The following is a 15,447-nucleotide window of genomic DNA, read 5'->3' as shown; positions in this document are numbered from 1 at the left end:
AGGCTCTGAGCTGTCAGCACAGAGCCCAGTGCAGGGCTTGAACTCACGAACCGCGAGATCATGACCTGAGCTGAAGTCAGATGCTTAACTGACTGAGCCACCCAAGTGCCCCTGATGTTTTTTGTTTCTTAGAATTGTTCACTAGAGTCTGCTAGTTGTGGTGTTTGGGGATGTCGCTCTGATGAGTTCACTACTGAAAAATAACAATCATGTACAAGTTACAGTTATATGTAAACTTTGTATCATAAAGTGGGATATCTTTGCTGTTGAATTAAATTTGAAATGCCTACTGTTTGCTAAGTAAGTTAATTAAATCTTTGTGATTCAGGCAGAAAAACAAGTAGAAACTGAGGAGGCAGGAGTAGTGACAACAGCAGCAGCATCTGTTAATCTGAAAGTGAGTCCTAAAAGAGGGCGACCTGCAGGTAGGATTATTAATGTTTAAATCTCTGGCTTGTGATTAATATTTCAAACCATTACAGCGTTGTACCTCAGATACCTTCGAATAGGTGGATAGGTAATTGGTTATGGATAATATATACATTTCAAGGGAGATAAACATGGTTTCTGCTTTATGATAAAGTTTTTAGATTTAAAATAATTGCTTGGGACTGTTTTCATTTTCTGTTTTACCTAAATGTCTCCTAATAGCTGCAAATGAGGCTGTGGTGAGATGAAATTCCATGAATGATGGATCTATTTTACCTCTCACCGTAGAAAGCATAAGCTTCACTGTAGTTTGGAAGGATATGTCTCTAATAGTAAGGCAAAGTAAAACAAAGAAAATTAACAAAATAGAGCCCATTTTTTTTCTACTCCATAATAGGATTCTTTGAAAAGGGAAAATCCATAATACCCAGAAAAATCCTGAGATTTGTTTCCATAATTTTTATTTTGGAATTTAATATTTTAATGGATCAAATTAGTGGTGTTAGAAAATTCAGTGAATTATACAGATTTTCAGAGATGTAAATGTACCATATATATACAGTATTGTAATATGTATATGGAGATTGATTATAAGTGGTATTGTTATAAAGTTGAATTTTGTGATATTCCTGTTAAAACAATGAAGGATGTTCTTTGAAGTCCTCTCAGACATACTAAGGACAGATTGAAAATTACTCTGTTGATTGACCCCTTTTAAATATTCTGTTGTTGCTCATTTGAATCATTGGGGGATATTTTCTTTAAAACTTAATAAATAAGATAGTATCTGTAATAAACCACTAACCGATATTCTTATAGTACATACCATTTGTAATCTTTATATGTGAGAATTGCATCTTAAAAGGAAAAGTGGGTAGTTACTGACTTTGTTTTTCCTTGTGAATGTTAGCTACAGAAGTCAAGATTCCGAAACCAAGAGGCAGACCCAAAATGGTAAAACAGCCCTGCCCTTCAGAGAGTGACATGTGAGTTTATTTTTAATGTAGGATATTTGCTGTTACTTTTTAGTAATTCTAAAAATTATGGGAAAAAAACTATTGAAAAGTTTTTCATTGTGTAAAAAGTAAAAATTGATGGGGAATCCATAAAAATCTGATGTGATTATCCTTTCATTAAAGACATTTTCTTGGTATATCAAGGTTATAAAGATACTTAGATAATACAGGGTAAAATCTATAAAAGAGAAGTTAGGCAATATAGTTTTTTTAAGCAAACTATTTTTTAAAGTTTATTTTGAAAGACACACGGGGGGGGGGGGCACAGAAAGAGAGAATTTCAAGCAGACTGTGCATTGTCAGCATAGAGCCGAATGTAGGGCTTGAACTCACGAACTGTGAGATCACGACCTGAGCTGAGACCAAGAGCTGGATGCTTAACCAACTGAGCCACCCAGGTGCCCCAAGGAATTTTTAGACAAAGTATTTTTGGAGCAATTTCCACAAATCTTTTCTAGTTCCTTTAGAATAACTTTTAAAAATATTACTAAGGGGCTCCTGGCTGGCTCAGTCAGTAGAGCATGTGACCCTTGATCTCCAGGTCATGAGTTCAAGCTCCACGTTGGGTATAGAGATTACTTAAAAAAAAAAAAAAAAGAAAAGAAAAAGAAAAAAAAAAACCCTACTAAAATTACTTTTGTAATGTGAATTTAAAGTATTTTGATATGCTAACTACTTAGTTATCAACAAAAAAAATTTTTTTCTTGCCACCTTTCTTTTCTGCATATGGGTATTGTTATGACTTTTCTGGGTGGAAACTTCACGAGAGAGAGTATATATTTAGACAAAGGGCAAAAGTCTTTTTTAGCTCTTATGTTTAAAGATTTTATAGAGAAGGCTCAAGCGTGTTGGTCATTTAAGAGGGGCTTTTACAGTGTTTTATATGAAACACTTTTATAGGACATTTTAGTTACAGAACATGGAAGTTTGTACTTTTTGACTAAAATGTGTTTAAAGAGTTTTACTGCCAAGCTAGCTATTAAACTATCCTCAAAAATACTGGCACAATATTACAACGTGGTTTTAACTGCTGTAGTGAAAAATTAGGTACATGCAGATGAGTTTTTCTTTTTAAACATGCCAAATCTTATTCATTCCCTTCCTAATCTAATCGTGGCATTAGGTATAAAGTCTAGGATTTCATAATTGATACAAGGTCTTGATCTGGAGACTTAGGAACTGAAAACACAAGGTATCTGCTCCCCTCTCCCTTTTATCACACACCTAGATCTGGGACAGGGAACCATAATAAATAAATACTCCTGTTTGGAAAGGAGAAGATTAAGAGGCATAGAGTAGTCATTGTTCCCTAGGAAATCTAGAATTCTGGGAAAATAGTGTGAGATCTCCTCATTTTAGGTATAAAGAAGGTTCCCTTGATTAGGCCCCAGTTTTCCCTGAGAGTCTCTTGCCAGACCATATCTCTCCGTGGCTTTTAGCTAATCCTGTGACAGTTTACTTTTTCAGTATCGTCCTTAGATGTGTCTGAAAAGGTCATTGGAAAATATTACCTTCATCAGCTGGGTAGGATTCCGTCTGCTTTCAGGCTGTAGGGAGTTGGGGGGACCCAAGTTTCCTTTTTAGATCTCCATTAATTTCTCTTGATGCAGGCTGTATTACATTTGCTAATAATACTTTGTTGTGAGTGTGTGTTTTATTTTAGCCAGCTTCATGCCTAGTGGTCTTTTATTTAAGTTTATTTATTTATTTTAGGGAGAGCGAAGGGGACAGAGGATCTGAGGTGGGCTCCTCTCTGATACCAGAGAGCCCAATGCAGGGCTTGAACTCACGAACTTTGAGATCATGACCTGAGCCAAAGTTGGCCACTTAATCAACTGAGCCATGCAGGTGCCCCGCCCAGTGATCTTTTTATAGGATTTTCTCAGGCTTGCTTAAAAAATTCCCACTGCCCCCCTGCCCCCACATGCTTATCTTATTATACTTAATTTACACTCACTTTGAGTTTACAGATTTTCCTGAGAACCCCTTGGTCTCTTTCCTAGAAACTATTTGTTCATCTGAAGGACCACGGTAGCCCAATTTGAATACTTAAGGAGAGGCTGGCAGCTCATACCCTTGATTGGATCTTTGACCCTAGTCTTTTTCTGAATTTGAAATTTTTACAAGATGGAGGTGACTTTAAACACAGAAATCCGTGGAATTTTTAGGTTTTCCTTTTGTCATTTTGTTACCTTTTTTAAACTCCTTTCTTGAAGTACCCTATCAAATCTATCCTGGTAACAACCAACTTAAGATGCTAGCATCTGAGCATAAACTCAGTGTGGAGTGCAGAGTTAACTATGTAAGCTTTTCTTATACTTTTGCTCTCCCATCGTGAGAACAGAATGTATGTGTTAGTGGTAGCTTTTTTGCCGTGAGTCCTGAAATGACAGTGGTATAGAACCCAGAAGAGCTGAAACCATCTTACAATTCTCACGTAAAGTAAGAAATATTTGTTATAAGCGACTGAGATAATTGGGGTTGTATTTGCAGTAGTTTTTGCTTACGTTAACATGTTTTTTTAACTATTTACAAATAGTTTCCTACTGTGCCTTGACCTAGTAAAAAGGGAAATTGTTACTGTGGAGAAGTGTTTTTCGTGAAAGGCGGTATGGAGGACCATTCGGAAAATACTTGTTTATAGCCAGCTCTGATGGTTAATTTTGTGGCAATCTGCTTTGATACTGTTCAAAAACCCTTGAAATAATAATCCCATCTCTTATGACCTTATTGTACACTTCTTAATCTGTTTAAAAAAAAATGGTATTCCACTGTATGTATCACTCTTAAGATATAAAGTTTATATAAAACTTAAAATTTTAAATGATTTTACTTGCATGCCTTTTCTTCCATCGGTGAGAAATTGATGAGGAAACCCATATGACATTTGAAAATAAGCATAGCCAATAATGGTTGTTAGTAAGACAAATTTCTAAAGAGGTTAAAAAGTGAATTTTTTCTCTTCCAGTTTAATAATCTCCTAAGAGTTCAAGGAAGCAGTGTCTGATAGGTGGTCAGTGGATTTGGAACTGAGATATTGGACCAATTATATGATCTGAAGTCTCTTCCACCTCTCAGACCCATTGATATAATTGTGTAATTTTTGAAAATCTCACTGAAATTCCTACAACAGTAAAAAAGATCAATCTTAATTTTATTATTTTTAAAAGTTTATTTTGAGAGCAAGCGAGCATGGGCAGGGAAAGGGCAGAGAGAAGGGGAGGGAGAGAATCTCTTGCAGGCTCTGTGCTGATAGCACAGAGTCCGACGTGGGGCTTGATCTCACAAACTGAGAGATCATGACCTGAGCCCAAATCAAGAGTCGGACACTTAATCAATTGAGCCACCCAGGTGCCCCCCCAAAAAGATTTTTTAAACAGCTGTTGAAACTTCAAGTTGTAGTTTTTTATGGGGTTGCTTTCATTGAATGTATACACCATAGAAGTAATTATGTGGTTAGCACTGGCATCATTTTTTTTTTTTTTAATGTTACCTATTTTTGAGAAAAAGAGACCATGAACAGGGGAGGGGCAGAGAGAGAGAGGGAGACACACAACTCGAAGTGGGCTCCAGGCTCCGTGCTGTAAGTGCAGAGCCCAACACAGGGCTCAAACTCAAACCGGGAAATCATGACCTGAGCTGAAGTCAGATGCTCAACCAACTGAGCCACCCAAGGGCCCCTGCACTGGCATCCTTTGATTCTGCTAGAGCCTAACATCGTATCATAAATACTAAATACTCATATTTATTTCTGCTGTATTAACTAGCATAGATGTCATCCAATGATAACGTTACGTTTACTGAACAGTTTTGGTAGTTTTGACTTAGTTTTCATGAGGTCTGTAAATCCACTGGTGATGGGAATGCTTATTGCTAGTGAATTTAGCACCGTTAGACATTATGCTTAATGGCCATGTATTTTACCATTATGTGCGTAATTTGGGAGCCTTTTACCTTGCAGAGTACTTCTTTGAATTCTAAAATGGCCGTATTTGATCATAACCAGTTCACTTCTACAATTGTATTTTTCCCAGTCTACTCTTTTTAAAATCTGTTATTCTTATAATGATGTAGAATAGAAGATCTGGCTCTTTCACCCATCTAATATACTGCTGTGGCCCCACAGTGAAGAATAGTATCTTGGCACAGAAGGTCATACTCCGTATTCTTTTTTTCAGTGAATGAGTAACATGACAAAAAACTGGGAAAACAAAGGGAAAATCACTTTATTACCTTAATGCCACTATGATTTTTGTGTCTTCTAATTTATATGAAAAGGATGTTCTTTTCTTTCTATTACTGGATGGTAAAGATACTTGTATTTTACTGGAAGATATGTTAAATTTGTCTAAGTAAATTATTGCTCATTTTTAGCCAAAATACTTCTTTGATTGGGAGAGTATGGCTAAAAGACAATGAATAATGATACCTAAAAATTCATTTTCCATTGCTGTATTTTCAAAAATAGGGTAACTGAAGAAGACAAAAGTAAGAAAAAGGGGCAAGAAGAAAAACAACCTAAAAAGCAGCTTAAAAAGGATGAAGAGGGCCAGAAAGAAGAAGATAAGCCAAGAAAAGAGCCAGACAAAAAAGAGGGGAAGAAAGAAGTTGAATCCAAAAGAAAAAATTCAGCTAAAACAGGGGTTACATCAACCTCTGATTCTGAAGAGGAAGGGGATGATCAAGAAAGTGAAAAGGTACTATCAAGTAAAATACTTAATTCTATTTTTGGTTTCCTGTGTAGTTCTTTTTCTCTCGTAAGCTTTCAGTATCTGTGAAAGTATGAATGTGATTAAAAGTAAAACTGAATTTCTCTGCCTTTCTGAGTAAACTTGAATTAGCTGTGTTAAAAACCATACTTGAAACTTTATTATAATTCTAAGTTTATCTCACCTTTCACAATTATGATACGGAAATCAAATGTTTACTCCAGTAACCCACCTATCTAGAAAAGGTAGAAAAGTAGAAATTAATCAGATGAGCTGTGACGAGAGAAGACCTAAAAGAGATGCATTTATACGTAGATTTTTATTATTTCCTACAGTGAAATTCTTAACTACTCTTCAGGCCTATTTAGTGTACGTTTTATCAGTGGTATTTGAATGCCACAGTTGTTTAGGAATAAGTACTGTATGTAGCCTTGGAGATCTACAGACCTGGTTTGTGTGAATCTTTTTTTTCTTTTTCTTTTTTTTTTCCTGATTTCCAAATACTTGAGAAGCCAAGCAAGCAATGTACCTGTCAGTAAACAGTACTGAAATCAGAACCACAGTGTGGAGGCCAACAGCCTGACATACTTTGAGCCAAAGGCCATCGCTTAGTATATTACAGCAGTGCAGGAAATAGATTTTAATTCCCCGAATCAGCAAGGGAAAGTTCAGTTTAGACAGCAACATGTATAATTCTGAGATTTTTAAAAATCAGTCATATAAGTATTTGTCCCTTAAGAAAACCAGTTGCTTTTTTTCCTCCCAAGATTGTAATCATAGTCACTGACTTGGTAGTTAACTAAATTCATCCTAATCCTCAAAACAGAAGAGAAAAGGTGGAAGAAACTTTCAGACTGCTCATAGAAGGAATATGTTGAAAGGCCAACATGAGAAAGAAGCAGCAGATAGAAAACGCAAGCAAGAGGAACAGATGGAAACGGAGCAGTAAGTATTTTTTTATTCTAAATTTTGATTTTTTAAATTAGCATGAAATTTTTAAACGATAGAATCTCATTTTTCAGACCTTGATGAAGCCTTTAAGAGAAGTGACTTCTCCCCTGTGTTAGAAAACAGTCTTCAATATATGATGATAATCATGTTTCAGGCTTCATTCTTTGCTGAGTAAGAGGAGGAAATTCAGAGGTAATCACTTGTGAATATTTTTAATTTAAACTGAAAGTGCAGATAGGATTTAACTATTAGTGGCTTTGCTGAAAATGTCCTCATCCTCTACTGTTTACTTGTTTAGTATTAAATACAGAAAGTGGTGATAATATGTTGGTGGAGGAAGAAGGAAACATCCTTGTCATGCCACCAGCAGACCTCTTCCCAAAAGAACCGCAACAATAAGAGGAGCACAGTTGGAAACCCGAGAAGCCAGTAAAAGTAAATCTAGAGGCTGACAGGGTTTGAGTTGGATGTGTGCGATACAAAAGCTCCAAGCTGACTTAAGTTTTGATACTTGGAGACAATACGCACTTACCGTGGGGAATTTCTTTCCCCTTTAATTTTATTCTATAACATAATTTTATTAGGAGGAAAATAGCACTGGTGATGATTACACTCCATGTGCTTATTACATTTGTTTTCCTAGTTATCTTTAGACTGTCACTTCTGAGTTTTCTTTGAAAAGCATTTTGTTACGAAGCGTCTTGCATTATTCGGACTAAACTTGGTTTCTTGTTAATGGAAGTGATTTTAAAAACATGCTGTAGGTCACTAAGACACATTTAACGATAAGTAATGAATTCTTTAATTAATTTGTACTTTCTCTTTATAAGATAGAGTTGTGAGCCAAAGTCTCTTCACAAGTATAGCGTTTGACTATCTGCTTTCTTAGTTGTTTGGAGGATAATACATAAGCAGTTTCAGCTGCTTGAGTGGAGTGACATCAAAGATCTAAAGCTCAGAAATGTTACTCCCTCTAGTCTGTTAGACTTGACCGTTTCTGTAAATATGTTAAAGTTACTTTTTATTGCCTATCCTTTTCTATCCTTTCACTGAAGAGTTGTTGGACTGTTTGTTACTTTTGACTTTATTGTGCTCCCCAAACTAAGATAGAAAATTAGTCGTTGCTTAGTAAATCTAGCCCGGCCCTTCTTCAGTATCTCAAAGTTATCTTTATGTGTTTCAGTTTCTTTTTGAATGTCCTCCGAATGTAACTTTCTCAAATTCTAATATTTGTGTTTTCTTTCCTTCTCCTGTTATTACAAAACTTTGTACTTGGACAGTTTTGCTCTGTAAAGCATTTCAGATGCAGCTTGTGTGAAATGCATTATGCAAAATAAAGTTTATTGTATTGTATTCCCAGCCAAACAACATGTAATCTACAGTAATAAAAAATATATCTCATTTTGGGCTCAAAGCATTAATCCAGTTACTGAAAAGAGAATACAAGTGGAGCAAACAAGAGATGAAGATCTCGAGACAGACTCATTGGACTGAATTCCCCCCTCCCCCCCCTTGATGGAAGAATGTTGCAGATTCTAAATTGAGGACTTCATTAATGGCATTACTGTGTTATGATTGTTAAAAAAAAAAAAAAAAAAAAATCCTGTAAGGTACACACTACATACTAAGGTCGGCCATCATTCCTGTTAAGTTTTTTTTTTTTGTTTTGTTTTGTTTTTTTTTTTCCAAGCTTAAGGTGAAGCTTTGTGTTTGAAAGTTAGAAGATGGTGGTTGTACATTATTTCACTTAGAAAATATAAAAATTCATTTTGTTTTGAAGCTAGGTGTTAAACTGGAATAGCTCTTATACCCCAGAGAATGGGGGCAGTTGTGCCCTTCCCTTGACATTCCTTTGTTGTTTAATTCTTTAGAATCTTAATAATTGTTTTTTTAATCCTGAGAGATTAAACAGTAGACTTGTTAAGAAAACAAAAATGAAACTGTAACCAAAATTTTAAAATAAAGTCTTTTTTAAAAAAACCTGATTTTTAGATATTGTTTTGTTCTTGTCTATTTCAATTGGTTTACAATAGGGCCCGAACTCAAAGCCAAGACACTAGAAATTAGGAATTGTTTTAAAGGGTTATTTACAGTAAAATGGTACTTTTTCTTTTGTATAATGGTATGTAAATGTCAGTGAATGTCATTTAAGTTTGATGTATTGGCCAAACCCCCGTTTTAATACTATTGTCTTTGAACAGTCTGTTAACAACTCCTTCAACTGTCTGCCCTCTTGGAGATGTGGGAAAAGTTAGTCTGTTTTGACATACTACTTTTAAAAATAATTATGTAGAATTCATGAAATGTTTATAAGCATTCTTTTCCCACTATGGTATGTTTGTCCACTGACCCTGAAATTGGGTCTTTAAGCAACACACTATTTACTATTGGAAAAAAGTTTCACCATGACTAGCATTAAAATTATTTGTGATGCCACTGAAACACTAGATTTTAGCATGTTCATTTTTACATGTGTTTTTTGTTTATAGTTAATGCTGTGGCATTCTAAAGTTGTATGCATTACAAGTCAATTCCTTGTGATCTAGGCTATTTTCTAGCTTAAAAATTTTTTAGCTTTTACATAAGGGATTGTGGGCATTTGGTAATCAGTCACAAAGTTCCAACGTTTTGAAATATTTGTGTTAACATTTGATAGGCAGAATAAAGATGAAGGAAAGAAGCCAGAAGTTAAGAAAGTGGAGAAGAAGCGAGGTTAGTTATTTCCCTTCCTAAGATGTATAAAAATTATACATAGAAAGGAAGATATATATTTAATTTTTCATGTGTAGGTTTTTAAATCATTTCGTAAGAGTTCTCAAATCCCCTGTAATTGTGCTTTTTCAGATCCCTAACAGATTCTACAGTCCTTGTATATTTTAAGTATAATCAGGTGAACTTGCTAATAAGGAGTCATGCTTGCGGTTTTATTGCTCATTATTTGATGATCATGTTTTTGTAACATTGCCAAAAGTTAGAGGTTTTCCCATTTTTGACAGATCTCATTGTTTCAGATAGTTTCTCTATTTGGTTAAATGTGTAAGGTGAAACAGCTGTCTAAGGATTGGCATAAAGGGGTTAATTACTGGATGCAGACAGCTTATTTTAGACACCTATGCAGCTAGAAGGTGATTTTTTCTTTAAACGATGAACGCTGCTTTCCTAAATACTAAAATGTGCCAAATAACTTCTTAGTGATCTGGGCAGATTACTAAGAACGTTTTTAAACATTCACCAGGTCTTGTCACTGTGCTTTGCTTAGTAGATTTATACAGAAATACGGGTTTTGGAAAAACTATTCACTGTGTTTCACATTTCAATTTATAGAAACATCAATGGATTCTCGACTTCAGAGGATACATGCTGAAATTAAAAATTCACTCAAAATTGATAATCTTGTAAGTGTTTCATACCTCACTTAAAAATATAGTACTGCCTTTAGAGCTTCGTGTTCTCTCATGATGTTATAAGTATGGATAATTTAAGAAGTGGGACTGTTATGGTTATTTTGTATTGCCTTGTTTGAGATTTTTAAAGTAATCTTTAGGAATAGATTATCCAGGCTGTGGTAATTAACAGTTATGACGTTACTGTTTTGTCATGAAGGACGTGAACAGATGTATTGAGGCCTTGGATGAACTTGCGTCACTTCAGGTCACGATGCAACAAGCTCAGAAACACACAGAGATGATCACCACGCTGAAAAAAGTGAGTGATCGTGAATCGTGCAGATTTTAAAAATTTTCTCATTACCACTTGGTTAAGAAATAAGGTTTTAAAAATCAGTGAAGAAAACAATTGTGAGTGTACATTTTGTTTTCTCAGATACGGCGATTCAAAGTTAGTCAGATTATCATGGAAAAGTCCACAATGTTGTATAACAAGTTTAAGAATATGTTTTTGGTTGGTGAAGGAGATTCTGTGATCACACAAGTGCTGAATAAATCTCTTGCCGAACAAAGACAGCATGAGGAAGCAAATAAAACCAAAGATCAAGGGAAGAAAGGGCCAAACAAAAAGCTAGAAAAGGAACAAACAGGTATGTGATAATAAGTTGTTTGCTGCTGGGACTGCTTTTTAAAAATGGCTTTGATATGTAATTTCATTAATATCTTCTCTGCATTGAATGATGAAGAGGTCTCATAAAGCACTTAGAAAAAGAGAAGCTAAGGTTAAACACTTGGGTTTTTCTTTTTATTCAGTTTAAATCATTTTCATCAAGCTTAATGTAGTAGTAAATACTAGTGTTTAGTAATAATACTATGAGCAGTTACTATATTCTCTTTTCACTTCAATTAGGAAAAATTTCTGATCCCACAGTAGACAAGAAAGGAAGTTCCAGGTCCCCATCACCTAGCTTCTGCGATTAATGCTGTTTTACTCTCATCAGGCTTCTCTGTGACCTCCCTGAAGATAATTTAGGAGCCAATTCCAGATACGCAATTTCCACCACAGATATTTTAGGGTACCTCTGTGACAGACTCCTAGAACCACAGTATTATTATCATTTCCCCCAATTCCACGTTATTAAATGTCTTAGGAGCTGCTTAATGTAGAAAAAATATTCAAAGGGAGTTGGATTTTTTTTACTCATTTATTAAGGAATGATGATTCAGGTCTCCTTAGAGATTTGTTAGAAAGTGCCCTCATCATTTAATTAGTAATAGGACATAAAATCGTGTCCATTAGTAAATAGTACATTTGACACTTTTTGTTCTAAAATACCAATGAGAGGGGCGCCTGGTTGGCACAGTTGGTTGGGCGACGGACTTCCCTCAGGTCAGGATCTCACAGTTCGTGGGTTCGAGCCCCGCGTCGGGCTCTGTGCTGACAGCTCAGAGCCTGGTGCCTGTTTTGGATTCTGTGTCTCCCTCCCTCTCTGCCCCTCCCAGCCCACGTACTGTCTGTCTCCTTCAAAAATAAACACTAAAAAAAAAAAATTTAAATAAAATACCAATGAGAAATACAAAATTTTTACTGTGCTTCACATTTTTATAAGAAATAGAATAGTCAGATGAAAAATGCTCTTTCTGGGGTGCTTGGGTGGCTCAGTCAGTTAAGCATCCGACTCTTGATTTTAGTTCAGGTCACGATCTCACCATTCCTGAGACTGAACCTCATGTCAGGCTGTGTGCTGACGGTGCAGAGCCAGCTTGGGATTCTCTCTCTGCCCCTCTCCTGCTTGTGCTTTTGCTCTGGCTCTCTCTCAAAACAAAGAACTTAAAAAAAAAAAAAAATCCCCGTTCTTGTACGGATAGGTATATAGAGTAACCCTGCTTCTTACTGTGCCTCAGTTATACCCAAAAGACTACAGTGTTGTTTCAGATGAGGTATATTAAGTACTAGAGACCTCAGGGCCAGGTTTTATTTTTTATTTTGACTCTTTAGAGGCTATCTTGAAAGCATTAGAAGCTCTAACGGTTTTTCCTTTGGAACCCGTCTAAAGGTTCAAAGACTCTGAATGGAGGATCTGATGCTCCAGACAGCAGCCAAGCACAGCACAATGGAGACAGCAGTGAAGAAAGCAAAGACAAGCATGAGGCCAGCAGTAAGAAAAAGTGAGCACAGGTTTTAACGGGTCATAATGTAGATTTTGAATTCTTAAGTCACATTGCTGTTCCAAGGTTATTTGTAGAAGAATTCTATTTTGATCACTCAGTTCCCGAATTCAGGAAGCAAGACGGAAATCAAAAAGGCAAAAACAAATACAATTTACAGTTAATTTGCCTGTATTCAAAGGATTAGAGCTAGATGGTAGGATTCCAGCTTAAATAACTATTCTTTGGATTGCTTTCACTGATGCAGCTCTAATAGTGACTTACATTTATACTTTCTTGAATTCTGACAGAATAATACAAAAATTAGACTAAAATCACAGGCTGTTCTCTGCTGCACCCACTCTAAATAACTAGTTAAACTGAACTGGGGTTCTCCAAGTCTTGGCTTTGTTCTGCTACACATTTGAAGGGCTTGGAATCAGGCATCCCTTCTAATTCTGAAAGTGAGGGAAATCTTGTCATCTGTGTCTGTCACCCCTTCTCTTTATTAAGGTTTATAATGCGTTGGTATCACAGATCTAACCTTTTCATGTTTTTCAAAGAGAATTCATTTTAAAGCTGGAAATGATGGAAAGGGCCTGGGCCATGATGCTTCCCTGAGTTCTTTTGTGTTTGATCCCAGTATTACTTTAGGAAGAAGACACAACATGGTCAAATAAAATTTTGAACAGAAGGAAGTTAAGATTATTATTTCTTTAATCTTTTGGTGGCCTTAAAAACATAATGCACAGATTTAATGTGTTTTTCCCCCTCCCCCTGAAGGAAAAGAGCCCCTAATCCCAGTTGACACACCTTTCTTTCCTTTCTTTAGGCCATCCAATGAAGAGAGAGAGACTGAAATATCTCTGAAGGATTCTACACTAGATAATTAGGTTGACATACCTGGAATATAAAGAACATTTGAGAAGTTTGTAATGGTTTTCATTTGAAATATTTAGAATGCTGAAAATTTTAAATTTTTATAAGCATAGGTTTTGATGTTGAAAACTTGTTTGGAGGGAGAAAAATCCCTTTATATTTGTTTAAAAGTAATTAAACATTATTGCTAATTGTACTTGTGCAGTATTAACAGCTACATTATTCACTACGTGTGAGGGAAAACTCATTTAGGAAATGTTAAACTGCTTTTCCAGACATTGGTTGTAGCATAATTTCAATTAGTGTGTGTATGTTAACGTGTAATTGATAGTAGAAAAAAGTTACATTTTTAAAACTGCTACTTGTATAAACCTTTCCTCTTTCTCAAATACTGTGGGTTTTGTGCATAGTTTTTACAAATATTGGATTTACCAGAGTTGTCTTTTCACTGTTTGTGGGTTTTGTAGAAGTTATGCATTTTTATGGTAGATAAAATGTTACTTCTATACAAGTACTCACTTCTTTTATCAAAAGTTAATTTTAATCTCACAGTCTACATTGTGCTACATTATTATCCTGCTGCTTTGTAACAATTTGTGGTCTGTATGCCTTTTTGTATGACAACTAGATACCCAACTGACGTTGAACTGACAATTCTACGAGGTACAAAACTCATGTTAACTTTCGAAGGTAATTTAGGTTTTATGGCTGGGAATTCAGTGAAGTCACATGACTTCCCTGCAGAAAGCAGAATAGGTCTATACAGGAATGAATCTGGCTTTAGGGTTCTACCATCTAAGATCCTTTACAGGCACTAGTAGCTGAAACTAAAAACTAAATGATAAAAGTTTATTTTTGAGAACTGTCTCAAGTTTCTGAATTTTTAAGAAGTCACACTCATTTAAGGAAGTCACTAAGTATTTTTTTAATTGGAAAAAAAATCCATGATTCTTACGCAGTAAATAGTAAATACTATATAAGAAAACTAACCTATTTGAAAACAAGGCTATATCAGAAGGGGATTATTATTTAGAGATCCTGCATGTGACAGAATTGTAAGGAGTTAGAAATACATGTTGCTCTGAGGCAGTAAGACAAAGGAGTATTTCGATGGTCTGTATATTCATATATATGGACTTAAGTCAGGGTAAGCCAACGTTAACAAAACTTAAGGGTAATTTAGCGGATAGAATTTCTAAGATATTTTGAATATTAGGTCAGTTGGTGGTTTTCAGTAGCTAAGACACTTCTCATGTTTCAAAACTATGAATATGGGAAAAAGGCTTAATACTAATACCAGTGTTTGCATGTGACATGCATTGTATGTTTTTGACCTCTCAGGTAATTGCTTTCATCTATAGATGAAAAGTGTGAATTATTTCAACAATTGGAGTTTTGCTTTTTGAGAGGTCTTACAATGGAACCAGGACCCACTGTTTTGAGGGAACTATTGATATTACACTATATCTGGTCCTTAATACAACTTAAATTTGAACAGATTTATTCTAGTTAAGCCATAAGTGTCAACATTGTAAACTTGTTTTGATTAAAGGATTTTTCTATCAAACTCTACTAGTAAATTCTTTGCTACTTAAAAATGTTTTTGGAATTCTGGATTTGCTTCTAGCAGAGTTAATTTCTTAACTTGGTATATAGATTGTGTTGCCTGGGGAGACAGGGTAACAACTAAATCTACAGGAAGCTAAAAATGTTATTTTTTGTTCACCCTCCCCTTTTCTTCTGTGACCCAGCAGACTGATAACAGTTTTACTGAGAAACCACAGAATATTCAACTTCAGGAGATCTATATAATAGCTTTCTGATAACTTATGTCTGCGTGTTTGGGCTGGCCTTGCTCTAAACCATTGACTTACATAGTGTTAAACATAACTGGCCTTCTGTTTTCGGTTTGTCATAGGCTGATTCACA

General features: G+C 35.4%; 2 protein-coding genes across 6 annotated transcripts in view; one reads left to right on the top strand and one right to left on the bottom strand.

Moving 5' to 3' along the window:
• PSIP1 (PC4 and SRSF1 interacting protein 1) overlaps window positions 1–15,085 on the top strand; it is a 39,452-nt gene extending 24,367 nt beyond the window's left edge. Inside the window, exons 7-16 of one of the 5 annotated variants that reach the window (XM_049634984.1) lie at window positions 329–425; window positions 1,340–1,415; window positions 5,914–6,142; window positions 6,981–7,099; window positions 9,762–9,817; window positions 10,430–10,500; window positions 10,709–10,810; window positions 10,928–11,141; window positions 12,549–12,660; window positions 13,472–15,085. In XM_049634984.1, the coding sequence (XP_049490941.1) occupies window positions 329–425; window positions 1,340–1,415; window positions 5,914–6,142; window positions 6,981–7,099; window positions 9,762–9,817; window positions 10,430–10,500; window positions 10,709–10,810; window positions 10,928–11,141; window positions 12,549–12,660; window positions 13,472–13,532 (1,137 nt within the window). In that variant the 3' untranslated portion in view covers window positions 13,533–15,085. The other 4 variants (XR_007458908.1, XM_049634991.1, XM_049634999.1 and 1 more) reach the window with 4 other exon arrangements.
• The window catches only part of SNAPC3 (small nuclear RNA activating complex polypeptide 3), a 69,894-nt gene that overhangs the window by 6,551 nt on the left and 47,896 nt on the right, over window positions 1–15,447 (bottom strand). The gene's annotated exons all lie outside the window — the stretch shown is intronic.

Source organism: Panthera uncia, chromosome D4 (genome assembly GCF_023721935.1).
Source record: "Panthera uncia isolate 11264 chromosome D4, Puncia_PCG_1.0, whole genome shotgun sequence".
Lineage (NCBI taxonomy): Eukaryota > Metazoa > Chordata > Mammalia > Carnivora > Felidae > Panthera > Panthera uncia.
Note: the sequence above shows the minus strand (reverse complement) of the source record. Positions and strands in the feature narration are given on the sequence as shown.